This window comes from Malaclemys terrapin, chromosome 22 (genome assembly GCF_027887155.1).
Source record: "Malaclemys terrapin pileata isolate rMalTer1 chromosome 22, rMalTer1.hap1, whole genome shotgun sequence".
In the NCBI taxonomy this organism is placed as follows: domain Eukaryota; kingdom Metazoa; phylum Chordata; order Testudines; family Emydidae; genus Malaclemys; species Malaclemys terrapin.
In genome coordinates, this window is record NC_071526.1 from 8805249 (window position 1) to 8832222 (window position 26974).

Genomic DNA, 26974 nt, shown 5'->3' on the forward strand with positions numbered 1-26974 from the left:
GGACGGGTGGGGAGAACGCTGCAAAAGGGAAAAAATAAAAACCCAACCCCTTATTCCCCCTCCCCTTAGGACAAGAAGGCCCAACAGCTCTGTTTTGTCCTGTGTAGTCCCGCAGGGGTCTCTTCTTTAATGAGCGCACATCTTGGCACATTCCAGGCCTATGAATATGTATGGCCATTACATAACCAGCTGGGGATGGGCAAATATCCTGCCCTGTTCTACGAGCTGAGCTCTGGCTTGGGTCTCTGTTACCACTGGCCTCTCTGCTTGGAGCAATGAGGTGGATACCTGGGGTGGGGGGTGGGGGGTAGGATCCCAATGTCTATGAAGGGAGGTGGTTGAGGAACAGAAAGAAGGGAGAAAAATGAACTAAAAGGTGCAAATGAAGTAAACGGAGCTGAACCAGGAAACAGCTATTTGTAATTGGTGAAATAAGGATAGCCCAGAAAGGGATGTTAGATAGCATCAGGCAAGTCTCAGCAGGACTGTGGTGGCCGACTGGTCACGTGGAGGTGGTGTGTTTAAATTCCCCTTTAATTTATGTTCCCAATGATGTTAAATTCACACACACACACACACACACACACACCCCATTCTGAGGCCCTTTGCTGGGGCCCCCAAAGGCAGTGCTTCCTTGCATGACTCCAACCCCACTGGTTCTCAAGCAATGGACTCAGAGGCTGGTATGGGAACCCGCAGAGACCAGACCCGACCCATGAGGTCCATCCCACCTTTCCCCTTCATCCGCGGCTAGCCATGAAAAAGGGACCTAAAGGGCCACTGGATCTGAATTCCCCCTTTCCCCATCGATCGCCCAGCTCACGTGCCATTCTGGCCCTAAGACGAACCTGTCCCACTTGGAGCTCCTTGGCTAAGCTCCAGGGACCCCCTCCAAGGCTGGGGGCGGGGGGACACTTGTTGGCAGTTTCACCGCACATCGGGTAATGGGTGGAATGATCCGCACCCCCCTCCCCCCGCATATGGGTTTTGATTGACAGGCCCGCCTTTTTGATCCCCTGCCACCACGTGGCTCCCGACGTCCGCGGGAGTTGTCAGGTTTGGCACACACCCGCTCGCTGCACAGTCCCCGCTCTCCGCTCCGGGTGCGAGCCGCCGAGCAGGAGGAGGCGCAGGAGAGCGGGGATCGGCTCCCCCCCCCCCAGCCGGAGCCCGAGCCAGGCTCCTGGTCCGTGGCAGCCGGTTCGAGGGGAGCCGCCGCGCCCAGAGGAGCCCGGGAGTCGGATGCACTTTAGGGGACGCGGGGGGGCCAGACAGCAAACACGACACCCGCCCCCTTCCGCGGGACCAAGCGGAAAGTCTCGCCCCGCTTTGCACCGGCGCCATGGAGCTGTCCACACTGCCCGGTGCTGGAGCCGACTCCGAATTCTTCTTCAACAGCAGCCGCCTGCGCGACTCGCCCTGGGGTCCCTTCCCCAACGAGAGCTTCAACCACACGGGGCTGCCCGGGGCTAAGGACCCCACCTCCATCATCATCGCCATCGCCATCACCGCCCTCTACTCCGTGGTGTGCGTGGTGGGGCTGCTGGGGAACATCCTGGTCATGTACGGCATCGTCAGGTACGGGCGGCTCCCACCTGGGCCAGGTGTGCGCGGGGGGGGAGTCACCTGCCCGGCTCCTGGGAGCGAGTGGGACTAGGGTGACATGGCGGGGCAGGCTGGCCAGAAACCAGAGAAGGTGTATGGGCGGGATATTGTGTGTGAGAGAAAGGGGGGGTGTTTGTGTACAGAATGGTGTGTGTGTGTGTGTGTGTGTGTACAGAATGGTGTGGGGTGTGTGTGTGTACAGAATAGGGTGTGTGTACAGAATGGTGGGGGGTGTATAGAATGGTGTGTGGGGTGTGTGTGTGTGTACAGAATGGTGTGTGGGATGGGTGTGTACAGAATGGTGTGGGGGTGTACAGAATGGGGTGTGTGTGTGTTTGTGTGTGTGTGTGTACAGAATGGTGTGGGGGGTGTGTGTGTACAGAATAGTGTGTATGTGTACAGAATGGGTGTGTGTGTGTGTGTGTACAGAATGGTGGGGGTGTACAGAATGGTGTGTGCGGCGGGGTGTGTGTGTACAGAATGGAGTGTGGGGGTGGGTGGGGGTGTACATAATGGTGTGTGTGTGTGTGTGCAGAATGGTGTAGGTGGGTCTGTACAGAATGCTGTGTGTGTGTGTGGATACAGAATGGTGTGGGGTGTATGTGTGTGTTGTACAGAATGGTGTGTGAGCGTTTGTGTGTGAACAGAATGATGGTTGTGTGTGCAGAATATTGTGTGAATGTTTGTGTGGGTACAGAATGTTGTGTGGGTACAGAATGTTGTGTACAGAATACTCTGTGTGGGTGTGTATGTATATATATATATACAGAATGGTGTGGGGTGTATGTGTATGTTGTGTGTACAAAATGGTGTGTGAGCATTTGTGTGTGAACAGCATGGTGGTTGCATGTACAGAATGTTGTGTGAGTGTGTGGGTACAGAATGTTGTGTATGTGTACAGAATGTTGGGTGAGCATTTGTTTGGGTGGGTGTATAAAACCAGCATATTAGAGTATGGTGGGGTATGTGTGAAAACTCGTATTACATGTGAGAGTGAAGCTACAATGTGTGTGTGATAACAGAGCACTGTGTGTATGTCTGTGAAGCAACAGTGTATTGTGTGCGAATGAAAAAACACTTGTGTGAGAGAGAAAGTGTGTCTGTGTGTGTGCAGCATGCCCTGGAGGGGAAGGAAGGGAAGGGGAGAATACAGAACCCCTAATGTAACTGGTTCCAAATGCTGCACGTTCCTTTAGTTCCTAGTTGTGATTCATACAGTGTTAGTGTTGAACGCTATTTACAACAGAAGGTCTAAAGCTGACCATGCGGTACGTTGGAAGAGGTGATGGTTGGAGGTTAGCAAAATCTCAATGCAATCCTAATGTCCTGCTGTAAAAGCCAGTCCTACCAAATCAGTGCCATCAAATGTCAATGTGATAAAATCAGTTGCTCTCAAATCTTAAAGTTGCAGAAGGAGTTGTGCATAAGAACTGGGTTCGGTATATCTGTGTGTTGAAAGCTTCGCTGGTGGTTAAGAAGAGAGGGCAGAGGGCTCAAATCCTCAGCTGGCATTAACTGGCATCACTTAATTGAAGTCAATGGAACTACTCTGCGGGTCTGGACCACTGGGCATATTTATTTCCCACCCATGAAAATAGGACACAGCCCTAGCTCATAAATGCACTATTAGCCTAGAGGCTATGAGTCACCACTCACGTGTGTCTGTGCCGAACCTGGAAATAAGCAAGGTGCCAATGTGTTTTTCCTTGTTATTTTTGACACAGATGAAATATATAATGCGTAGCTTTGTTAGCGGGACTTGGTGTGCGCCTGCCGTGAGTTTCAGAATCCTCATCAGGTTACCGAGTGTCACAGCTAGGCTGCGTGCCCTGGCTGTACATTGCAGGTATCGAATAAAACACCCTACGGGTAACAGAACGGAGATTTTCCTTGTCAGTGGACAGTCACGCAGATGGCTGCCGATCTCAGCCTAATGATTCTGGCCTCAGGCACAATCGAATATGATCTGGATAGAGACGTGCTATTGCTCGCTATAGCAGGTGAATCGTTGTGTGTTTCCCATGTGGGGGATCCGAAGCCCGTCAGTGTCAATGGGAGTCTTTTCATTGCCTTCAGTGAGCTCTGCATCCGGCCCCAAGCCTGGCTCACCAGAATTCACAGCAAATTGGGCCCTGGAAATTTAGAGCCAGACCCTCAGCTGCTGTTGGTGTATCTGCAGTGGCTTTCCGTGGAATTACACCTGTAAACACCACCTTAGGATCTGGCCCTTAGCCTGTAAAATCTCTTTTGAGATCACGTTCTCCCCGGTTCTCATTCATCCTCCCATCAGTCTCATAGCACACCCTCACTCCCGCTCTGTCACAAGGATCAGGAGTTCCGGGGGCTCCTGGATGGCCACCCCGTAATGCTAACGCCCTGTCCAATCTCTTACAGTCTGTGTTGGCTCAAGAGCACAAGGGGCTGTAGCCCCAAAATTAATGCCTTCACTCTAGGTTTCTAGCTCCTGTTGGAGGGGCAAGGACAACAATCCTCCTGCCTTGGCATAGGGAGCTTAGAAGTTTCTTTACTCAAGACAGCAATTCTGTCATCCCCTGTTTGCTCTGTAGGATGTTAGACAGTTTGTTTAAAACAAAAGCCATGTTCTTTCCGTACCCCCCACTGCTCACCATAACCCTCGCTGCACCTGATCACTGGGGCTGTCACTCATCTGGTACCAAATTTACCTCCCTCCCACACAAACCTACTAGCACTTCCCGGGTGAGGCCTGTAAATTATTGATATTGGGCATGCAGAGCCATCAAACTTGGGGCCAGATGCTGATGCTCTTACTGAAAATATCTGTGAAGTAATGCACTCTTCAGGGCTCGGGTAGCAGCATCCGGCCTTGAGGTTACAGAAAACTCAGTATATTTTAGTAGATAAATCCTGCATCATCTCCAGCTTCTCCCTTGACTATTATTTATAGTAATATTACTGTAGCATCTAGGAGCCATGGTCATGCACAACAAGCTGTTTGTGCAAGGTGATGTACACACATTTGCGCGTGTGTTTTCCTCATTTGGGGATCTTTATCTCACCTTTTAACACATTTCACACATTTAGAACCTGGGGGGTTGTGAGTTGTGTACTTTGCTCTTATATGGGGTTTTTCATCTGTGGATCTCAAAGCACTTTACCAAAGTAAGTATTAGCCCCATTTTACAGGTAGGGAAACTGAAGTATGGAGAGGTGAAATTATTGGCCCGAGGTCACACACTGATTCAGCGGCAGAACTGGGACTAGAACCTAGATCTTCAGACCCTTAGGCAAGATTGCCTCCCCTTTGAGAGGCAGCCACCCGCTTGAAAATCTCTCTGTGCATTTTTCAGCTGCAATGTGAAAGACCTACAGCCCTGTCATAATTGCTCAATCGCCAACTCCAGTGTAACCAGGCCTTTGATTGGCGTGGTAAGAGAATAGGACTGGGAATCAGTCTTGGGTAACTTTGGCAAGTAACTTAGAGCACGATTTTCAAAAGTGCCTAAGGGACTTAGAAGCCTATGTCCTTGGGACTTAGGTCCCTAAGACACTTAGGGCCAGATTTTCAAAGGTATTTAGGTGCACAAAGATACAGATAGGTGCCCAGGAGGAGTTAAATATCTGAAAATCTGGTCCTTGAAAGTGTTACCCTTCAACTCTAAGGGCCTGGCTTTCAGGTGCCGAGCGCCCCGGCAGCTGAAGATTCTCAGGCACCTCTGAAAATCAGGTCCAGGACTCCAGTTTGTTATCCGTTTGCAAAATGGGGCAATGGTGCCGACATCACAGAACACTGTGCAGCGCCAATCAATGTTTGTGAAGTGCTTTGAGAGTCTCTGGGGAAAAAAAATTGTCTAAGTGTTGTTATCAACATCATAACATGCGCATAAGAGGCTAACGATGGGTAGTAATCAGAGGTAGGAACTAAATAAGCTGTTTATTACGTGGGCTGTCGTAAAATGGCAGCTTTATTCCACAGTGCTTTGATTTACAATTTCCACCGCAGCTGCAGAAATTAGCAGAGATTTGTCTGGCGCCTGGGTTGGAAAAAGAAACCCTCTTGCTCCCCTTTCATCCCACCACTCTGTTAGTCTGAAGTGCTCATCCTGCTGATGAATGGCAATGAATTAAAGCGGCGAACTTCCAGGAGGTTAATGATTCCCATTGTTGTGGCATAAGTGGCTACTGCGAAATCTCTGGTTTGCCGCCCCAGAGACGAAATATACGAGCAGAACCACACTCTTGTGTGCGGAGCCAAAAGCCAAACTCACGGGAATTTAGCCTAACTGGGCAAGATTGAATATACCCCATCAAAATCCCAACTTTTAGCTCTTTTCAATTTCCCTCTGCCAGCACATTCGGTACATAGCAACCAGCACGCCAGCTTGGTCCAGTCCGGCTTTGGCTGTGCGGGAAATAAATGGTGTGACTCACAGGAGGTAAGTTACCCCACAAAACACAGACTGCATCAGGGCTGGAAGAAATGGAATGACCTGTGCGTGATCCATCCTTTCCAATCCTACTCCCATTGAACTCAATGGGAATCGCAAGCCACGCAGGCCCCTTTCATTCTGTAGTGAAATCAAATAGGTCAGTGCGGGATTCCCCCCTCCCCACCCTGTCTCAGATATAGAATTGAAAGGGATTTTTTTGGACCTGATTCTGCACCATTGGCACAGCTCACATTGACTTCAATGGGCCTGATCCGAAGCTCCTTGAAACACTCCCCTTTGGCTTTGACAGTAGCAAGATTGGACCTTTACTGATTCGTTTTAGGGGGCTGGGGTAGGAAATGTACTGCGCCGTGAAGCCTCGACTTTTGAAAGGAAGGGAAAGTACAGTATGGTTAAACTGCTCAAACAGTAGCTATCGTGGTATGTTCTCTGCCGCCCGCATCCTAGCAAGTAAAATAACACAAGGGTGTGCATTGGTGCCTGTATAATCTTTAGCCCGCCTCTGTCAGGTATTTTTAACCTTTGCAGTCCCCGCGAGCTGGCTGGGTGGGTGGGTGGGAGGACAAACTGTGTGACTAGCAGATCAAACCAGGCCTGACCCAAGTCTGGGGGGGATTTTCCATTGACTCCAACGGGCTTTGCATCGGGCCCCTACTGAAAAGCGAATTAAAACATCAAAGCTCTTCTAGAGACATCTCCCATTGCAGCGTCATTGTGAAGGACGCACGTTATTGGCTCTTTAAAAGGCTGGTTCAGGAAAGAATTGTCAGGAAGGGGCTCTTTAAAAATCCATAATTGTTACCCGCTCCCTCTAAAGTTTAAAAATCTATCTATCTAGGTTCATATATGGAGCCTACTGCGGTGGTCTAATGACCAGTGGTCTGAGACCCTAATCGCTTTAATCCATATGAAATAACCAATTGCCCGTTCTGCAGCACCTTCAGTCCGAGGCTCTGAAAGTGCTTTGCACAGGGGAGCGACACAATGCACCAGTCCGAGCCCATAGGCTGAAACCAGCTGCAAAAGCGAAGACACCAGTGGAATCTGTCCCTAAAGGAAAAAGCACGGACCCAACCCTGCACGCCCTGGGCCATATGCTGCTTTCAGCTGCCCAAGTGAAGTGGCGCCACTTAAATCAATGGAGTCACTCCAGATTTACAGCGGGGAAGCTGAGGGCAGGACCGAGCCCACGCTGTACCTGGGACTCTCCTGTTGATTTCAAAGGGAATTCCACACATCCATGCAGGATAGGGCGCTAAAGCTGCATCCAACATGTCATTCACAGTCAAAGCTAACTTCAAAGCTGACTAAGGAGGGCTGGGGGACGATCCCGCATGCCTGTGCAGATGAGAGGGTAGGCGGAGCAGGAAGGAGGGCAGCAGGAAGGCGAAAAGAGCCTCTTCCCCCGTTTTCACTCAGGAAGCAGGGAGGGCAGGACCTAGGCCCAGGCTGGCCAGCAGAGATAAGCCAATGGCAGGAAGGGGCACACGCTGGACCATGTGAGAGAACGTAGCAGGAGTCACTAAGGCCTGTGCCTTTGTTGCTCTCCCAGAACCACTGTCCCTGTCTCAGCCCAGGTGGGGCCACTGGGCGAGGGCCCTGGCGCCCACCTTCTCCTCACACCCTCTTCCTCCCAGTCCTTAAATCCAGCGGGCAGGACTGTGCTGGGATCCTAGGCCTGGCTGGCCCAGCAGGGGCGACAGAATACAAGGGCTCTCCTCCTTTACTTACCCTCGCAGGGGATGGAGCACCTTAGCCATGGCATCTCCTGAGCACAATGACAACTCCTCTCTAGTGCCACTGATGGCGGTCGAGTCCCAGGCGGGTATTTGTAGGGCGGTCAGCAGGTCCATGGCGGATCCCTCCCACCCTGAGCTAGCTAGCGGAGCTGCAAGGGTGGGGAGGCAGCCATGCAGCCTCAGGGGTCCAAAAGGCACCGTGTCAACCTGGGGTACAAAGCTTCCACTGAGCCGTTGCTCTCTGCCACTAGAATTGACCCAAGGATCTTACCCATAGTGGTTCGCTCAGAGGAAAGGGTGGAACGTCTCCGCCAAATGCAGAATCCAGTGGCCCTCGTGCGAAAGTGGAGCCCAAAAGGTCCTTTGATGAGTGATTCTTGGCCAAAATCAGAGAAATGCACAGGGGGAGGCTGGAGCTGTGACATGTGCCCATGTGCTTCTAGCCAAATCAGTCAATTCCAGTGGGAGCGCCCTTTGCTTTTTTGTTCTGCATTTTAGCCAGGACCATTGTCCTGACATCAGATCTGTAAAATACCCCTTGAAACAGCTGGCAGCTGCATAACTGCCCTAGCGAATGCCCAGCGTGTAACGGTACTGTCTGATATAATTGCAGAAAATTCATCTTGGTGACTTCCACTCCTGCAGGAGCCATGTGTTTCCTCTACGCGTGCCTGATGCCCAATTTGCTAAGAGAACGTGTGTGGCAGCGGTGGGATTCCCAGAACCGCAGTGAAGGTCCTGGCAGTGTTTCTCTTTTAACCCCATATGGGCTTTCAAGGGTTTGTAACTCCTCCAACCAACCGGTTAGAAAAGGTTTCAGCCTCGGCTGCACAATTTTGGGACCCCTTTGTTTTTAATTGCTTTGGCCTTTGGCAAGTTGCGCCAGGCTATAAAAGGAAGGACCAAGGCGGATCATTTCTAGTGGGACCCAATCTGAAGTCCTTCCTTAGGGTTCGATTGTGCCATTGCAGCTCAGCCCGGTGCTGGGGGCCCCAGAGCTTCCCAGGGTGTGGAAGAGCGAGAACATAAATTGCTACACCCTTAGAATACCACCTGTTCCTCTCATACCCACAGGCTCCCCTAGCTGGCTCAAAGGGGCGGGGAGAGGGAAGGAAAGTTATGGCTCCACCTACACTCTAGCTCCGCCCTGTCCCCTTGGAGAATACAGCCATGGCTCTGCCTACTTTCCACCCCGGTCCCCTTGCGGGCATCCCAGGGGAAATATTAGGGAGCAGTCCCTCTGTTCCACACTAAGTGCAGTGATGCCGCCTACGACAAACCCACAGAAGTCTAGCCAGATTCCAGCCCTTCGCTTTACTCAGCCCTTACTGGGTCTTCACTCAGGAAACTCTCACCAGCTTCCAGGAGGGTTTCTCTGAGGACAGCCCAGTCAGTTGAAATCGGCCCGGTTCGCTCGCCACCTCGTTAAATACTAAGCATTTCTAGGAGTGGGGATGCCATCCGCTTCAGAAAGAGCTCCTCCTGCAGGTGCGGGTGTGGGACTTGGCACCCACCCACACATGCATGCACATGCGTGGCTGTGCAGGAACACACAGATACATGCATCAACGCACAGACACACCTGGGCACACACAAATACACGTGTCGTCACAGCCCTGGTCAAGCTCCCTCTGCTGTGTTTGGATCCCACCACTGGACCCAGGTGCTTTTAAGTTTCCCTTTGTAGGCATAGGCTCCAGCACAGGTTGGCCTCTCTGGCACATTCTCTGGACACAGACTCTGGCTGCTAGCTCTTCACAGAAGGGGGATTTTCTAGTCCAACTGCGTAGGCCCTGAGACTAGCGTCAGCTCCCCCAGACACCACAGTAGCTTAAGCACACCCCATCCCAGAGCTCCAACCTTGTGGTTTAGAGTTTACCGCCCCTCCGGGGACACAGGAGAGTGGAAGCACATAGGCACAGGCTTTGCATGAGGTTTCTAAGCCAATCCTTCTGCTTTAGACAGCGCACGAGATCTAGGCAAAATAAGAAACACCCTGCAAGTGAATCCCTGCATCAGTTTCCTCCCCACTCGTCAGCCTTCTTTGGGATCTGCTCCGAGTGTCTAAGTGGCCCAGGACCCTTCCTCCTCCCCTTCCCTCCTGCCCAGGTCTTCTCCTCCAGAACGGGGAGTCTCTCTCGGACCTTTGCAGTCAGTGTCCTCCAGATCCTGGCTGCTGGTCAGGTAGGTAGAAATGTTCCTCCTCGCTCTGGAAATGTGCCCACTTGTGTTCATCCGTCAGGCACTCTCAGTTTTTAAATGCTAGCACCAACACTAGGTTTTCTGTTCCCTTTCTGGGGAAATTCCACTCCTCCACCCTCCTTCCTGCCGACAAACTTAGTGGAACTGCTTTCCCCAGGCTTCAGCCATCCGATTGTCCTGTGGTGCTCCCATCTGAATGGGAACGGTTCATATTAATGACTCTCTGTTGCCCATGGTCTAGGGGAGATGTGACACCGGGCCTGAGATCAGACTCCACTGCCATTAAGGCACTCGGTGACACAGCAATTTCATAAAACCAGCTAGAATTCTTATGTGGTACATAGACAGATCCCCCAAATCATCACACACACACACACATCACATATGCACAAACAGAAACCCCTTGCAATATTCCACTTAGGAAAAACTGAGCAAGAAAGGTGCACTTACCATTGAGGGAATCCGTCTGCACCCCCACTTCATCACTGCACACCCCAGGCTTCCTCAGCCGCAGAGCTTGGTGGAGCTGGGGGTAGAACTGGGGCTGGAGGAGGAGCTGGGGCTGGAAGCAGAGCAGGATTGGGGGCTGAACAGAGTTGGGGGCGGAGCTGGTCTGGGGGCAGAGCAGGGCTGGAAGCATTGCTCTCCCTCCACGCCCCTGGGGGACTGGCCTGGTCCCTGGCATATGCCCCTCTGAACATTCCTTCGGGGCGCGCCCCACAGTTTGGGGACCACTGCTGTAGTGAGGGTCTACCCTGAAGCACTCCAGTTGCTGTAGTGGTTTAAGTGTAGACGTAGCCTCAGAGGTGTGTTGGTGGAGGGTAACCGCACCTCCAGAACTTCTGTTCAGAGTAACCTCCCTTTAGCAGGGAATCCATAGACAAACCTCCAGCAGGAGAATGAACTGGAGATTAGCGAGACAAGGTACAGGAGGGAATATCTTTTATTGGACCAACTTCTGTTGGTGAAAGAGAAGCTTCCGAGCTCCACAGAGCTCTTGTCTCTCTCATATTATAGAATCATAGACTATCAGGGTTGGAAGGGACCTCAGGAGGTCATCTAGTCCAACCCCCTGCTCAAAGCAGGACCAACACCAACTAAATCATCCCAGCCAGGGCTTTGTCAAGACGGGCCTTAAAAACCTCTAAGGAAGGAGATTCCACCACCTCCCTAGGTAACCCATCCAGTGCTTCACCACCCTCCTGGTGAAAAAGTTTTTCCTAATATCCAGCCTAACCCTCCCCCACTGCAACTCTTATCTAGCGCTTTTCCCCACTAACACACCTCCAGAGTCCCAGCCCAGTGCTCTCCCCACCAGGCCATCCTGCCTCCAGAATAAACAGCGCCCCAGCAGTGTGACCCAAGAGTTGAACCCAAGTCAGCTACTGGGAAAGAAGCGTTGTACCCTCTGCAAAGAGAGGAAACAAAGTAAAGCCAAACCTCTGCTCTCATTTGCACTAGCGTTGTCAAGAGCTCGCTTAGGTCAACAAAGACCAATGCTTTACTCACCAGACAGCAGGCTGGGAACTTGCTGCTTTATTCCACTGCAGCCCAGCAGAGCCCGGGGGAGAAGGGAGTGCTCCCACTCACACACCAGCAAGCAAGGGAAGGGTGGAGCATGATGCCATCCCATAATGCTCTGGGTAACCCTAGCCTGACCAGTGTAGAGCCACTGGCTTCCTTGGACTTACCCCTGATTGACATTGGTGTGCGAGAGCCCAGAGCTGAGCGAAGAGGGACAGATCCTCCATTGGATCTCTTTCTTTCACGCCCAGGGAGCTAGCGTTTTACCCCAGCGTTGCATGGGGGTAAATGGCCACTCAGGGCAGAGGTGGCCAGAACCAGGCCCTGATAGTGTTTAAGCCGCTGCATTTTAAACCAAAGGTAACTTTTAGAACTGCCATTCCGGGCTGGGCTCACCTGAAGCCCTTTCGTTATTTACCTGTAAGAACAGGCACAAGCCATGCAAGAATCCTTCCTCCACTTTGCCACTAACCTTTCACTCTAACTGGAAAGGACGACGCGTAGCTTTTCCCCTGTCTCTGGGCAAGCCTGAGGCTTTAATGGTGACAAAACATCCACTGGTTTTCTTTCCTCCTTCCCGTGGGATTCTGCAGCCTTTCTGTTCCCTTTTTCACAGGCCTGAAGCCTGTTTCATTCTGACACTTCAATCCACTGCCGATTCACTGCCTCTTCAGCCCGGCTGAAGCTGGAGCAGGGTACGTGTGCCCCTCTCATAAATGCAGACTGGTTGTGATTTCCACCTGGGGGATCAGAGGAGAACCCCTGACTGGATTATCCAGCCCTCTGGGGCGGGAATATGGTCCACACCCCTGCTTTGAGTCTGTTCTGTGCTTGGACAATTCTATTGATCATAGTGGCTTCTCCCTTTGCGGCTCACCCCTACACTTTAATTGGGTGGATGTGCGGCCGTGTCCTTGTTTGAAATGTTTTGCATTAACCAAAGGGTTAGTTGTCTCCACGCCTAGTACATGTGGGTTAATTAGAACACTTGGGGTCAAATTCATTGCGGGTTTAACTCTGGGTGAACTCAGGGAAGGGACATCTGGGATTGAATGTCACGGTCCCATGCACCTCTCAGTCAAGGACGGGTTTGTACATGAGACGACACAAGCGATATTAATGTTCTAGCTCCATAGCTTGCACTTGTGTTTAATTAGTGAGGGCAGCTTTGTGTGAGCCCAGCGCAGCCGGGAGGTGCGCTGAAAAGTTGTGCTTTGCACTGGCTTGAAAGTGACTTCTGGCTGGAAGATGGTTTAGGCTCCTGTTTGCTCTCTCCCTTAAGTGTTTGTCATCATGGGTTTGACTAGAAATGAAGGCTACTTTGTGATTCTTCCCTACACAGCAGCTCCTCGGTTGGCTTAGGGAGCGCCATGTTTCTCCTGTCCCACCTAATAAAGTCACATTCGTTTTCCCCCTCTTGGAAACAATAGGGCACCAACCTTTAGTCCTTGTAATTTACTAATGTCAGAGGGAGTCAGCTGCTTCCAGGTACCCCGCCAGGGTTTCTGATGGGAGGACACATTAGGGGCTCACCCAAGTAGCAGGCTGTGCACTTGGACTGCCTGAGATCTAATCCTGGCTCTTCTGCCGCCCTGCCTGTGTGGACGGTGAGCACGTCATAGATTCTAGGACTGGAAGGGACCTCGAGAGGTCATCGAGTCCAGTCCCCTGCCCTCAGGGCAGGACCAAATACGTCTAGACCATCCCTGATAGACATTTATCTAACCTACTCTTAAATATCTCCAGAGATGGAGATTCCACAACCTCCCTAGGCAATTTATTCCAGTGTTTAACCACCCTGACAGTTAGGAACTTTTTCCTAGACCTCCCTTGCTGCAGTTTAAACCCATTGCTTCTTGTTCTATCCTTAGAGGCTAAGGTGAACAAGTTTTCTCCCTCCTCCTTATGACACCCTTTTAGATATCTGAAAACTGCTATCATGTCCCCTCTCAGTCTTCTCTTTTCCAAACTAAACAAACCCAATTCTTTCAGCCTTCCTTCATAAGTCATGTTCTCAAGACCTTTAATCATTCTTGTTGCTCTTCTCTGGACCCTCTCCAATTTCTCCACATCTTTCTTGAAATGCGGTGCCCAGAACTGGACACACTACTCCAGCTGAGGCCTAACCAGCGCAGAGTAGAGCAGAAGAATGACTTCTCGTGTCTTGCTCACAACACACCAGTTAATACATCCCAGAATCATGTTTGCTTTTTTTGCAACAGCATCACACTGTTGACTCATATTTAGCTTGTGGTCCACTATAACCCCTAGATCCCTTTCTGCCGTACTCCTTCCTAGACGGTCTCTTCCCATTCTGTATGTGTGAAACTGATTGTTCTTTCCTAAGTGGAGCACTTTGCATTTGTCTTTGTTAAACTTCATTTTGTTTAACTCAGACCATTTCTCCAATTTGTCCAGATCATTTTGAATTATGACCCTGTCCTCCAAAGCAGTTGCAATCCCTCCCAGTTTGGTATCATCCGCAAACTTAATAAGCGTACTTTCTATGCCAATATCTAAGTCGTTAATGAAGATATTGAACAGAGCCGGTCCCAAAACAGACCCCTGCGGAACCCCACTTGTTATGCCTTTCCAGCAGGATTGGGAACCATTAATAACAACTCTCTGAGTACGGTTATCCAGCCAGTTATGCACCCACCTTATAGTAGCCCCATCTAAATTGTATTTGCCTAGTTTATCGATAAGAATATCATGCGAGACCGTATCAAATGCCTTACTAAAGTCTAGGTATACCACATCCACAGCTTCTCCCTTATCCACAAGTATCAGGGGGTAGCCGTGTTAGTCCGTATCTTATCCACAAGGCTCGTTATCCTATCAAAGAAAGCTATCACATTGGTTTGACACGATTTGTTCTTTACAAATCCATGCTGGCTGTTCCCTATCACCTTACCACCTTCCAAGTGTTTGCAGATGATTTCCTTACTTATTTGCTCCATTATCTTCCCTGGCACAGAAGTTAAACTAACTGGTCTGTAGTTTCCTGTGTGTAACTTCAGCGGTTCGGCCCACCTCCAAGGGGGAACGCTTGATGCTCTAGAAGAGGAGAGAGCGCCTCAAGGTTGAGTCATGGGATCTGTTCCTGGCTCCGCTAGACGTCCCATGTGACCTTGGGCAAGTTGCCTAATCTTCCCAGGCCTCGGTTCTCCAGCTGTGAAGTAGAGATGATGCTAACACCAATGATACTTCCTTTGTGACGTGCCTCTTTAGACCAGAAGCCCTTTGGACTCTCTCATTAAGTGTACGCACAACGGCTAGCACAATAGGGCCCTCAGCTTGGCTGTGGCTTCTAGGCACGACAGTAAGATTAGTTACTCATCACCATCATCATCCCTGCCCAACTGGGGCATAGTGGAGATTTAACTGGTTAACGTGGGCTCTGCACTTTGAACTTGGGTGAGGAGCGCTCGGGCTTAAGGGACGACTTTCTGATGGGAGGACACATTAGGGGCTCACCCACTGCCACAGCCGCAAGTGGATCTTTGTCTGTGTGGATAAAGGAGGCTCAATAATATACCTACAGCCGTCCGCAGAAAGAGACGGACGAAAGGGGAGCGAGGTGACAGGCTGCACCGTGCATTTCCCCTCCTTACAATTTAGCGTGAGAACAGTGTGTTTCTATTACAAAGGAACGGCTTTGCCGAAACCATCATCTTGGAATCATAATTTCGCCACGACCAGAGGCCCGTGGCTGGCATTCAGCCAAGGAAATGTTTCGCTCGCTCTGCCCGCATGCTTAACCAACCATAGATCAAAACCGAAATGACACATCCTCTCCTACGGAAGAGCGTCTGCGGGGATCACTGGTGTTTAGCGGTTGCAGGCGGCTCCATAAACTCCTGCTAAGCGCCAAAGCCGCACCCCGGGGGCTGAGAGAGGATTTCCAAGCCATGAACCTTGGAGGGAACGCGTTTCTTCTCTTTCAGCATGCGGTAACACAAGGCTGCAGTCAGCAATGTGCTCGCTGAGCAATAGATTTTACACTAACTACATCCACAGAGCTCCTAATAAAGTGCCCGGTTAGGGACAGACAGTGGCTGCCAGGAACCGGCCGTGTCAGACTGGAAAAGCAGAGGGTGCTGCAGGCCAGGACTGGGGTACATTGGCAGAGCTATAGGTACAGGAAGCCCAGGTCTGGAATAGCTGGGTGGGGGTTGTAGGTTAAGACTGAAGGGCATGGTGGGAATTGCATGGGGAGCGGGGGAGCTCCCGAACCATAACCACAGGGATTTCTGCAGATGAGGGCTGAGATGCATTGACAGAGCTGAGTGTTGGTATGACGGGGCTTGGGCACAGAGTAGTGGGCGTTCCCGGCTGCCACACCCAGAATTCCCCTGGAGGCTGTAGGTGAGCAAAGGGAGTTGCTGATGCCCTCCATGTGTAACACACTGGCACAGTGAGTGTAGGGTGACCAGATGGTAAGGGGAAAATATGGGGACCGCCGCGGGGGGGAGCTTTTTTTGTTTTTTACACTCACCCATCTGGGTCTTCGGCGGCAATTCGGCGGAGAGTCCTTCAGTCGCGGACGGTCTTCGACGGTATTTCGGCAGCGGGTAATAAACCTTGCCAACAAAGACAGAAGCACCCACCGCCGAAATGCCGCCGAAGACCGTCCGCAACTGAAGGACTCTCCGCCAAATTGCCACCGAAGACCGGGAAACAAAATATCGGGACAAATGGCATCCCGACCGTACTCCGGTCGGGACACGGGACAAACTCCTCAAAATCAGGAAAGTCCTGATTTTATCGGGACATCTGGTCACCCTAAGTGAGTGTCACAGCCATCTCTAGGGCTGGTCCATATAACAACCTACTACTGCAACCAGCTGACCGAGTTACTTCTGTAGCTCACAAAGCAGAGGGGCCATGCTTTTATTGTGAATGGTACTGGGTTCAAATCCTGCTCCCACCCAGGGGGTGATCACACTTGCAGTCAGGGGGTGATCACACTTGCATTCAGGGAGGGCCAGGACTAAGATTGTGGCTGGCTCCATTAAAAGGGGGCTAGGCTCACCGGGCCCATTCTTGCACCCCAGGCTTGGACCAGCCACAACATCAAGTTCACTAGGGAAGAGTGTGTAGGGAGTTACTTGCCTGTGGTGTGTCTCTGCAGCAGGAGGGTACCCAGATACCAGACCTGCACCACAGCCACCACATGACGGAGCCAGGCCGCCAGTCAGTTAGTGCACATCACTAATCAGGAAAGGCAAGGGCCCCATTGTTACTTTGAAACAGGAAGGGCAAGATGCTACCACGTATTGTCCCTTCCATTCCACTCCTACTACCCTGGACCTCTGGTGACAGGACAAATCATGCAACATAACATACACAGCTGACCCTGCCTAAGCCTCTGGTGTCTACCTATCCATAAAACTCCTTTTTCATGGTCCAGCTCATGACTGACCACATCATCTCCCAAGGTTTTGATGACCCCCTTCCTGGGCAGTCATCAGAACCGAACACCAATCACACCTCTTCTCCACTTCAAGCAGGTCTGGTTTGCAGCATGCCCCTGTGGTGAACAGACTCAGCAGCTCTCAAACCAACTGAGGAAGCAAATTCCAAAGTCAAGAACACTTGGCCAAGACCAGACTGGGGCTATGGCTGTAGATCTTTCTGAATGCCGAGAGCTTCATAGATTCCACGGTTCAGAACCTTGAAGACCTTGGAACCCTTTAGAATATTCGGGGTTCTAGATTTTGCCTCATGCAGGAACCCGACCTTTTAGACCTTCTGAGGGTGGCATCCCATAATTTAAAAGGCAAAAGGGAAAAAAAATAATTTCATTCATGTTCTGAACATTCTCAATGTTTCGTGAGGGACCCAGGACCTCATCCCTAGTGCCGTTATGAAAATGGCTAATTGCATTTGTTTCTACATGTTTAATACGCATTGAAACATTCTGCAAACAGGAAGGAGGGGCTTAGTGGTTAGTGCAGAATGTGGTGAGAAGGCAAAACTCTTGAGCTCTGTTCCAGGACCTCCGTTGGCTGCATTGATTTTGTATAAACTGCGTAATCTCTTGGGCCAGAATTTTCAGAAGAGCTCAGCTCTCATCTAGGCATCTAAATAAATACCCAGATCTTAGACATCCTGAACAGTGCTTTGAAATAAGCAGCTAAATTATGCTGGCATCTCAATAAGCAGACAGATATTCAAAAGACATCAGCACATCAGGTGCACATTGGGGGCTGAGCACTTCTGAAAAGCTGTCTGTAAGTGTCACAGTAGGAGCTGCTATACACAGGGAAAACCCGGCCCAGAACTCTTCTGGAAATGTGTCCCTGTATGCCTCGGTTTACCTGCTCTGAAATGGTTTGAATAATCAAGTTTGTTCTGGGCTCCATTATATAAAGTTTGTAAAGTCTTTGGGGAAGCTTAGGTGAAAAAAAGCTACAATTGCAAAGAAATATTAATCATGATGTTTCAGCATGCTAGTTCCCTTAGGCAGCTGAATGGATTTCTGCAAGTAATCTTGGAGAAAACAAAACTGAGTGAAAAGAAAAGAAAAAGAAAAGAAAAGAAAAAGAAAAGCAGCCAGCCATATGAGGAAGGTTGCATAACTGCCTCTCTAGCTGCAGAGATAGATTAAATTGGTTTAATTTGAAACCAGGCCTTGTCTGAAAGACTTTTCATGCATTATTACCTCATCTTCCTTTGAATTCTCAAAGCAACTGCTTTTCTCTCCAATCTAGCTACAGAAATGATTATTACCTCCTTGCTCAGCTCATGGGATTAGAACCTCGGCAGGGTCTGAACTTTATTCTACTCTTTCCTAATGAGAGCCCCAATTCAGCCAAGTACCTGAGCTTGGGTGTAATTTTAAGGAAACCACTTAAGCACGTATTTAAGGCTATGGGCTTGTCTACACTTGTGTAGTCGCAGCAGAGCGCTCTCTCAGCACTCTCAAAAAGCCACCTCCACAAGGGGCGTGGCTCCCAGCGCCAGTGCACTGTCTACACTGGTGCTGTACAGCGCTGAAACTTGCTGCACTCAGGGGGGTGTTTTTTCACAGTTTGCACTACAAAGATAAACCGACCTATGTTACCCCTTGTCTACACTGGCAATTCACAGCGCTGAAACTTTCTTGCTCCCAGCAATGGTAGAAACACCCCCCGTGAAGGTGTTTTTTTCAGAGCGCTGGGAGAGCGCGCTTTAGCGTTGCCAGTGTAGACTAGCCCTTAGGTTGATTTACAGCCACCGCATTAATCACTGAGGTGGCTCACGTCCACCCTACCTTCCTTCTGTCGGCGGTACCCATCCTCACCAGGAGCGGTTCCACCGACTGAAGAGGGGCAGCGTGGAGGACTGAGAGCTAGGGATCTCAGCTCCACGCAGATCCCCACCGGGACACCTGCTGCCCGCTGGGGTTTCTTGCCTCCAGCCGGGAGACAAACACACCGAGTTTAGTCGGCTGCCCTGCTCCAGTAGGTTCGCAGCAGGGAGCCCAGGCAGCAGTCAGCCCAAGCTGGGAGCCTGGCTTGGAGTGGAGACCGGACCCCAGCCTGGCTTGTGAGACAGCTTTCTTGTCAATTTCATGGCTCCCGCAGAGCCGTGAAATCGACAAGAGACAGCCCACAGGGGATGTAAGGAAGGCAGGGTCTACACAGACACTGCATCAGCCTAACTACTCCAACATAAGTCCTACGCCTCTCGTTGAGGTGGTTTTATTATGCCAACATAGCAGGGGAGTTACATCGGCCGGAGGAGCATTTCAGTGCATAAACCGCCGCTGTTTTGTCAACAAAACTGTGTAGCGTAGACAAGGCCTTGAAGTGATCCTAGATGTACCAGTGTTGAAGAACTACGGACCCAATCCTGTAAGGTGCTGCACACCCTCTAGGGCTGGTCTTCCCTAACGCCGTAAGTTACGCTACAACGTAACTGAAGTCGATGTAACTTAGATCAACTGACAGTGGTGTCTACACCGCACTATGTCGATGGGAGACGCTCTGCCATCGACTTAGCGTGTCTTCACCAGACCCGCTAGATCGACACCGCTGCATCCATCGTAGCAGTGTTGATTTAGCTGGTCAGGTGGACGTGGCCCTAGTCCTGCGGAAGCCAGGGTGGTCAGCCTGTTACAGGATCTTGCTCTAATGCCCCAATTTATGGTCAATGGGATTTAATCGTGTGTTTAAAGCTAAGCAAGTGCTTAAGTGCTTTGATGAATCACATCCTGAACTGGGACAGATGGTTCATTTCTGCACACATATCCCTTCAACAAGGAAGCCAGGAAAGATGGATTCATACCCAGTGTGCACCTAGGTTCTGATCCAACACCCATTCAAGCCCTGAGAAATTGAAGTCAATGGGAGCCTGAGTTTTTGGATCGAGCCCTTAACCCTTCCTGAAGTGGATATTTGCCCAGCGATGTTTTGCAACATCCCCATGGAAAGTTCTGTTTTGATAAAATGGGAGGCAGGGGGTGGAAAAGGGGACGGGGGTTGCATGGAAAATTCTCAACCCAGCTCTCACGGTCACATTATAGATGAGAGTCTGAGCTCCAGACCCTCAACGGCATAGGTGTCAACTCCGTGGGTGCTTTGGGGCTGGAGCACCCAGGGAAAAAATATAGTGGGTGCTCAGCACCCACCAGCCACCCGCCGATTAGCTGCTTGGTGGGCCCCACCCATCAGCTGCTCAGTAACCCCGCTGATCAGCTGATCGGTGGCGGGTGGCAGGCACTGGGGTGAGGAGGCGGAGGAGGGGCGGTAAAGGGCAGAGCGAGGATGGGGCATGCTCAGGGGAGGGGGCGGAGTGTGGGCAGGAAGAGGCAGAGCAACGGTGGGGCAGAGTGGGGGCGGAGCAGCCACCCAGAAAGAACAAAGTTGGTGCCTGTGCTCAATGGTATTTAGGGGTCTTAATCCCAGTGGTTTCAATACCTAAATACCTGTGAGGATCTGGGCCTTAGGTAGCCTCCACACAGCACCCATATCCCCTTGGCACTGAATAAAACTCTGATGCACTTTAACATTTCTCCTTCACTCTGTGCCTTCAGATACACCAAGATGAAAACGGCCACCAACATTTACATCTTCAACCTGGCCCTCGCAGACGCCCTGGCGACGAGCACGCTGCCCTTTCAGAGTGCCAAATACCTGATGGAGACCTGGCCCTTTGGGGAGCTGCTCTGCAAGGTGGTCCTTTCCATCGACTACTACAACATGTTCACCAGCATCTTCACACTGACCATGATGAGTGTGGATCGCTACATTGCCGTCTGCCACCCGGTCAAGGCCCTGGACTTCCGCACCCCAGCCAAAGCCAAGATCATCAACGTCTGCATCTGGGTCCTCTCCTCTGTGATTGGCGTGCCCATCATGGTCATGGCTGTGACCAAGTCAAAAGGCAAGTGAACGTGGCCCCCTGCTGTGATCCATTGACTGGCGTGTGTGCCAGCGCCAATCAACCCTCCTGTAACAAGAGGACTGACACTCAGGCATCGTCCACACTTGTGGTGGCTACACACCCCGGTGAAAAAGAGGCTGCGTCCATGCTGCGGTGTGTCGCTATGACGCAGCAGTGGAAGGCTGTGGCCAGGGAGCGGCAGTGGCAAAAGAGTCCAGCAGCGGGGAGCTCCCAGAGCCTTTTCCCTCTGCCAGAGTTTTTCCCTGTGGTGGGGAAAGGCTCCGGATGCAGGGAGGCAGCAGGACACTATACTCCATCAATAGTGCTAAAAAGAGCAGTGTAGCTGGAGTAGGCGCTGCTTGGGCGTGCAAAGAGCCATTCAGGGTACGTACCCTAAGGCTCTGGCATGGCTGTACTCTACTCACCTAACCAGTGCCTCACCGTTTACACTGCTCTCCATACCGGTGTTAGCTGGGGATAAGTGCAGGGCCGGCCCTTCCATTTAGGTGACCTAGGCGGTCGCCTAGGGCACCAGGATTTGGGGGGGCAGCATTTTGCCACCCTTGGCGGCAATTCGGCGGCGGGGGGTCCTGCTGCGCTCCGCGTCTTCGGTGGCAATTCTGCGGCGGGTCCTTCACTCGCTCCGGGACCCGCCACCAAAGTGCCCCAAAGACCGGGAGCGCGGAAGGATCCCCCCACTGCAGAATTGCCGACAACGACCGGGAGCGCAGAGGACCCCTGCCTAGGGCGCCGAAAACCCTGGCGCCGCTCTTGGATAAGTGTAAGACATAAGTGTAGATGCAGCTTCAGGGAGCTGCAGGCTAGAGCAGGGCCGCCCGGGGGGGGAGGGGAAAAGTGGGGCAATTTGCCCCAGGCCCCGGACTTCGCAGGGGCCCCCACGAGAATGGCTGAGGCTCCTTCCCCGGCCCTGGCCCGACTCCGCCCCCGCCCCTCTCCCGGAGCCTCAGCGCATCCAGGAGCGTCCCTGGCTCCGGCGGGGCCTGAGCTCCTCCCCACTCAGAGCTGCGTGGTAAGGGGGCGGGGCTGCGAGCTCTGGGCCGAGTGGCGGGAGCTCAGGCCCCACTGGAACTTGCAGCCCCACCCCCTTACCACGTGGCTCTGAGTGGGGAGGAGCTCAGGCCCTACCGGAGCCACGTTGCAGCGCTGTCCAGGGCCGCTCCTGGATGCAGCGCACTGAGGCTCTGGGTGAGGGGGGAGCCGCGGGTAAGGGGCCGGGGCCGGCGGGGTTGGATAAGGGGCAGGGAGGGGGCAGAGGTTGGGGGGGGCGGTCAGGGGACAGGGGGGTTGGATTGTGGGCGTTCCGGGGGCCTGTCAGGACTTGGTGTGGGGGGGTGGATAGGGGTCGGGGCAGTCAGGGGACAGGGAGCAGGGGTGGGATCCCAGGGTGGTGGTTGGGGGAGTCTCTGGGGGACAGTGAGGGAACAAGAAGCAGGATGGGTTGGGGATTCTGAGGGGGGCGGGCAGTCGGGGGGCAGGAAGTGGGTGGGGGTCAGATGGGGGGCAGGGAAAGGCTGTTTGGGAGGCACACCTTCCCTACCCTAAAGCTCATTCAGCAGTTTGAGGCTTGCAGAAGAGCCAAGCTGTTAGCTTTCCCATTAGGGCTGCCGTCCCTTTCACTTCTCCAATGCCAAATGATAGTCTCTATTTAATTTCAGTGCCATAGGGAGATTCATGTCAGGGGAGTGGAGCTTCATTTCAAATTAGCCACAGGGGGAGGGATCACATGAGAAGAGCAATATCCTACACCACCTACCTCCTTCCCACCCTACCAAGAGACACCCCCTTCCCCTGCATTCCCTGAGGCTTCAGAGGGGTTAATTCAGTGGTTCTCAAACTTTTGTACCGGTGACCCCTTTCACATAGCAAACCTCTGAGTGCGAACCCCCCTTATAAATTAAGAACACTTTTTTATATATTTAACACTATGATAAATGCTGGAGGCAAAGCGGGGTTTGAGGTGGAGGCTGGCAGCTCGCGACCCCCAGTAATAACATCGTGACTCCCTGAGGGGTCCTGACCCCGTTTGAGAACCCCTGGGTTAATTTAATTTTAGCACCTGCGTCCATTCACATGCATGTGCTATTTTGAGCATTTCAGTTTTCACAACATAGGCTCATCCCAGATTCTGGAACAAGCTCAAATGCTCAGTTCGTGGAGTATGTACATAGTCTATACTAAAGACAAACCCACAGTAACCGTCTCCAGTTTGTGATGGACCCCATGGTGCCAGTCTCTAGGAAACAGATAAATGCATGAAGGTTAAGTCCATTAATGGCTATTAGCCAGGATGGGTAAGGAATGGTGTCCCTAGCCTCTGTTTGTCAGAGGGTGGATGGAGATAGATGGCAGGAGAGAGATCACTTGATCGTTACCTGTTAGGTTCACTCCCTCTGGGGCACTTGGCATTGGCCATTGTCAGTAGACAGGATCCTGGGTTGGATGGACCTTTGGTCTGACCCAGTACGGACGTTCTTATGTTCTAACCTAAATGAACCCAAAGGTATGGAGACAGATATGAGTCAAGGAAGACAGCAGAGTATCAGAAACCTGGAAAAATCTCTGACTGGATGGGCTCAGGTGTTTGGTCACAAGCTGAGGTGGTTCAAAAGTTTTGGATTTTTTTTAAGCAGAATTTTTTTATTGTTTCTTTAAACAATCAAACACAACAAGCAGCAAATATTCGGCCACACACTTCTGAAACCCCAAACCATGTTCAGGTTTTGGCAGACTAGTTTCAGCTTTTCATTAAAAAAAAAAACACAACAAATTTTGAAGGAAAGCAGACATTGTCCGTGATTTTTTCTGCTTTTTAAAAACCCCTAGTTTTCGATCCAAAAAAAAGTTGACGGAAAATATTTGTCCAACCCTTTTAATGAGCTTTAGTGCCTTTTAGCACTAGCTGATGCTGAGAACCAGTGATACCTTGTAAAGAAGTTTTCTCAAAACTGGGTTTGTGCCGAGATGCGGAAGGTTTATTTTTCCCAGGGCTGCCCGGGGGGGGCAGGGAGGGGAGCAAGTGGGGCAATTTGCCATGGGCCTCACAGGGGCCCCCACAAGAATATAGTATTGTATAGTATTGCAATTTTTTTTATAGAAGGGGCCCCCGAAATTGCTTTGCCCCAGGCTCCCTGAATCCTCTGGGTGGCCCTGGGCTAAAGGGGAGGGATGGTGGTGCGGTTAAAGCTTTGGGCTAGGACAAAAAAGTTCTGGCTTCCATTCTTGGCTTTGCCCCAGACTCCCCCCATGCAGATCACTGAATTCCTCAGTTCCCCCCAAACCCATCCCACCTCCCCTACATGCCCCAGATCTCCCAGTGGTTCCTCTCCTGCCCTGTCTCTTAGCGAAGGTGATTAGTTCTGACCTTGAGCAGGCTGGTTAGTGGTGGGATGTCGCTGTCAGTGTCCATTTGGCAGCCTCTCTGCAATGAGTCCTTGGCCCCATTTCCAGAGTACAGGCATCTGCATCACGGGGATCAGTGTTACGACTGGCAGTGATCAGAGAAGGGCTTTATCGTTACACATCCGTAGAGGCTTCTGTTTAAGAATCTCAAGGCATTTATTATTTGTACAGCAGCATGGCCCAGAAGCCCTAACTCAGGATAAAGGTCCCAATGTGCAAGGTGCTGTACACACGTCAAAGGAAAAGATGACCCCTGCCCCAAAGAGCCCGCAATCTATGTATGCTTTACAAACATTAATTAGCCCTTACAGTGTAGCATGAGACAGGTAAATAGTGTTAGACTGATTTTACAGATGGGGAAACTGAGGCACCAATAGGTGAAATGTAGCACTCCAAAACTCAGACCAGACCCACCCTGAAGTTTGGAGCAGGAGTTTGGATCTGGTCTTTGACTCTGTGTCCAGATCTTGTTAAAAAACTTGCCCAAGACCATTAAATGTGTCAGTGGCAGAGTTTTGGAAAGCCCCTATTGTAATTGCAAACAACAATTCTTCATTAGTTTTCATGAAGTTTACAGATCAAGTACATTCTCATCTTAACACTAACACACACTTTTGATCTAGGTAATTACAGGGATATACATAAAGTAATGCGATAGCAATCCACAGGTTATAGATAAGTGAAGACAATACCATTAACAGTTCCTTTGAACTAACACACAAGTGAACTGGCCTGATTACATTACAATACCTTTTGACACTCCTTGGATTTCTATTAGCATACGAGTGAATTAGCCTGCAGCCCTGTCCTGAGCTGGCACGTGGGTAGATAGCATCACACCAAGTCACCAGCACTAACCACTAGGCAGCACTCCATCTCTGACGCGCTCTGTTTAGCCAGCGTTAAATCAAACCAAGCGCAAATGTTAGGAATTTAGCTAGATCTGTTAGGAAACTGACAAGGTTGGAAGCTGCATGCACACCGACGGAGCTGTCTGCTGAAAAAGGGTGCCCGGTGGGCTGCATGGAGGATTGTGGGGGTGGCAACTTAGAGACAGTCTAATCATTTGAATACAATGGGAGACACAGCATGCAAATAAGGCCCAATTGTATGCAAAAGCAGGCTCCTACTCTGGTGCAAATTAGGCCTGTTGAATTCAACTGCAGTTCCAATTATCCTGCAGATGTGATCCCCCTTGATGTAAGCCTGTCAGGAGTATTTAATTATGTTGAAGTAGAAACACAGGAACCCGGTACGAGTTTCTTGCCTATGCCATTTTAATAAGCAGAGAGGGCTATAAATGCACCCCTGGGGCAGCCGATTAAGGGGGTATTCCTCTGGCTCTCTCTCCCACCTATCCACCACTCTCCCTTACCCTCTCTCCCCTGTAGACGGGACCGTGCTCTGCATGCTCCAGTTCCCCGACCCCGCCATGTACTGGGACACGGTGACCAAGATCTGCGTGTTCATCTTCGCCTTCCTGGTGCCCATCCTGGTCATCACCATCTGCTACGGGCTCATGATCCTCCGCCTCAAGAGCGTCCGCCTCCTCTCGGGCTCCAAGGAGAAGGACCGCAATCTGCGTCGCATCACTCGCATGGTGCTGGTCGTGGTAGCGGCCTTCATCATCTGCTGGACGCCCATCCACATCTTCGTCATCGTCTGGACGCTGGTGGACATAGACAAGAAGAACCCCTATGTGGTGGCCAGCTTACACTTCTGCATCGCCCTGGGTTACACCAACAGCAGCCTCAACCCTGTCCTCTACGCCTTCCTGGACGAGAACTTCAAGAGGTGTTTCCGGGAGTTCTGCCTGCCCTTCCGGTCCCAGATGGAGCAGAACAGCTTCTCCCGAGCGAGGACCACCACCCGGGAGCGCGTCTCCACCTGCACCCCTTCCGAAGCCCTCAATAAGCCGGCATGACTAGGCATGGACAGCCACCGGCGGGGTTCCCGCAGCCGCAGAGGGGAGGAACTGCTCTCGGAGGTGACTCAGGTCACCACCACGGAATTCTAGTGGAGGTGACTGGAGGTGAGCGGGCGGGGTGGGGGGCTCATCAAGGACTCTTTCAAAAAAATATATTTGCAAATGCTTGATTTTCCATGAAGACACCAGGGGGATGGGGAATTGGGCAGAGGAGTCACAAAGCAACAGATTCCTGGCTGAACATTTCTAAGAACTGCAGAAAAAACAAACTGCGGCATCGGATGGGGAATGAGGAGGAACCACAGGCTACAAACACGTCATCAGACGACCACCAAACCTGCACCACAAGGCAGCCTGGAGACGGACGGCTCTGGAGCCCCGCCCCGCCATCACCATGGCACCCCCACCCCGCCATCAGGAAGGGCAAGATGGGGGAACCTGCTGCTGCTTTCATGGGGGTGGGGCTGCTTCTTTAGCTCTCAGCTGATGTAAAAGCCCGGGCGCCCTTCGAACCCCGGTCGGCACAATGCAAACTGCAAAGCTGCAACCCTGTGAAGTCTTGTGCTGTTGAAGCGTTGGGTTTGGTTCCCCTGACGCCAGCAGGTGGCGCCGGTGGAGAGACACCTCAGCCAGCTGTGAGCAAGTCGCGCATCATGCTCTGGGACCCAGGCAAGGGAGAACTGGGGTTCTCCAACAGCCCAAGGACTCTGGGGAGGAGCCCTGCGCTTTTTTTGTGCCCGTTCTGACCTTGTACA

At 51.5% G+C, this 26974-nt stretch overlaps 1 protein-coding gene across 2 annotated transcripts; it reads left to right on the forward strand.

Annotated features, from left to right (window-relative positions):
- Window positions 1–1342: 1342 nt before the first annotated feature.
- Window positions 1343–26251, forward strand: OPRD1 (opioid receptor delta 1). Of its 2 annotated transcripts, none has more exons than XM_054011504.1 (3): window positions 1343–1578; window positions 20523–20872; window positions 25684–26251. In XM_054011504.1, exons 1-3 carry the CDS (start codon window positions 1343–1345, stop codon window positions 26214–26216), a joined length of 1119 nt encoding a protein of 372 aa, XP_053867479.1. In that variant the 3' UTR covers window positions 26217–26251. The 2 variants fall into 2 exon arrangements, with proteins under 2 accessions (XP_053867479.1, XP_053867480.1); XM_054011505.1 differs by lacking the exon at window positions 1343–1578 and adding an exon at window positions 19748–19785.
- Window positions 26252–26974: the final 723 nt, after the last annotated feature.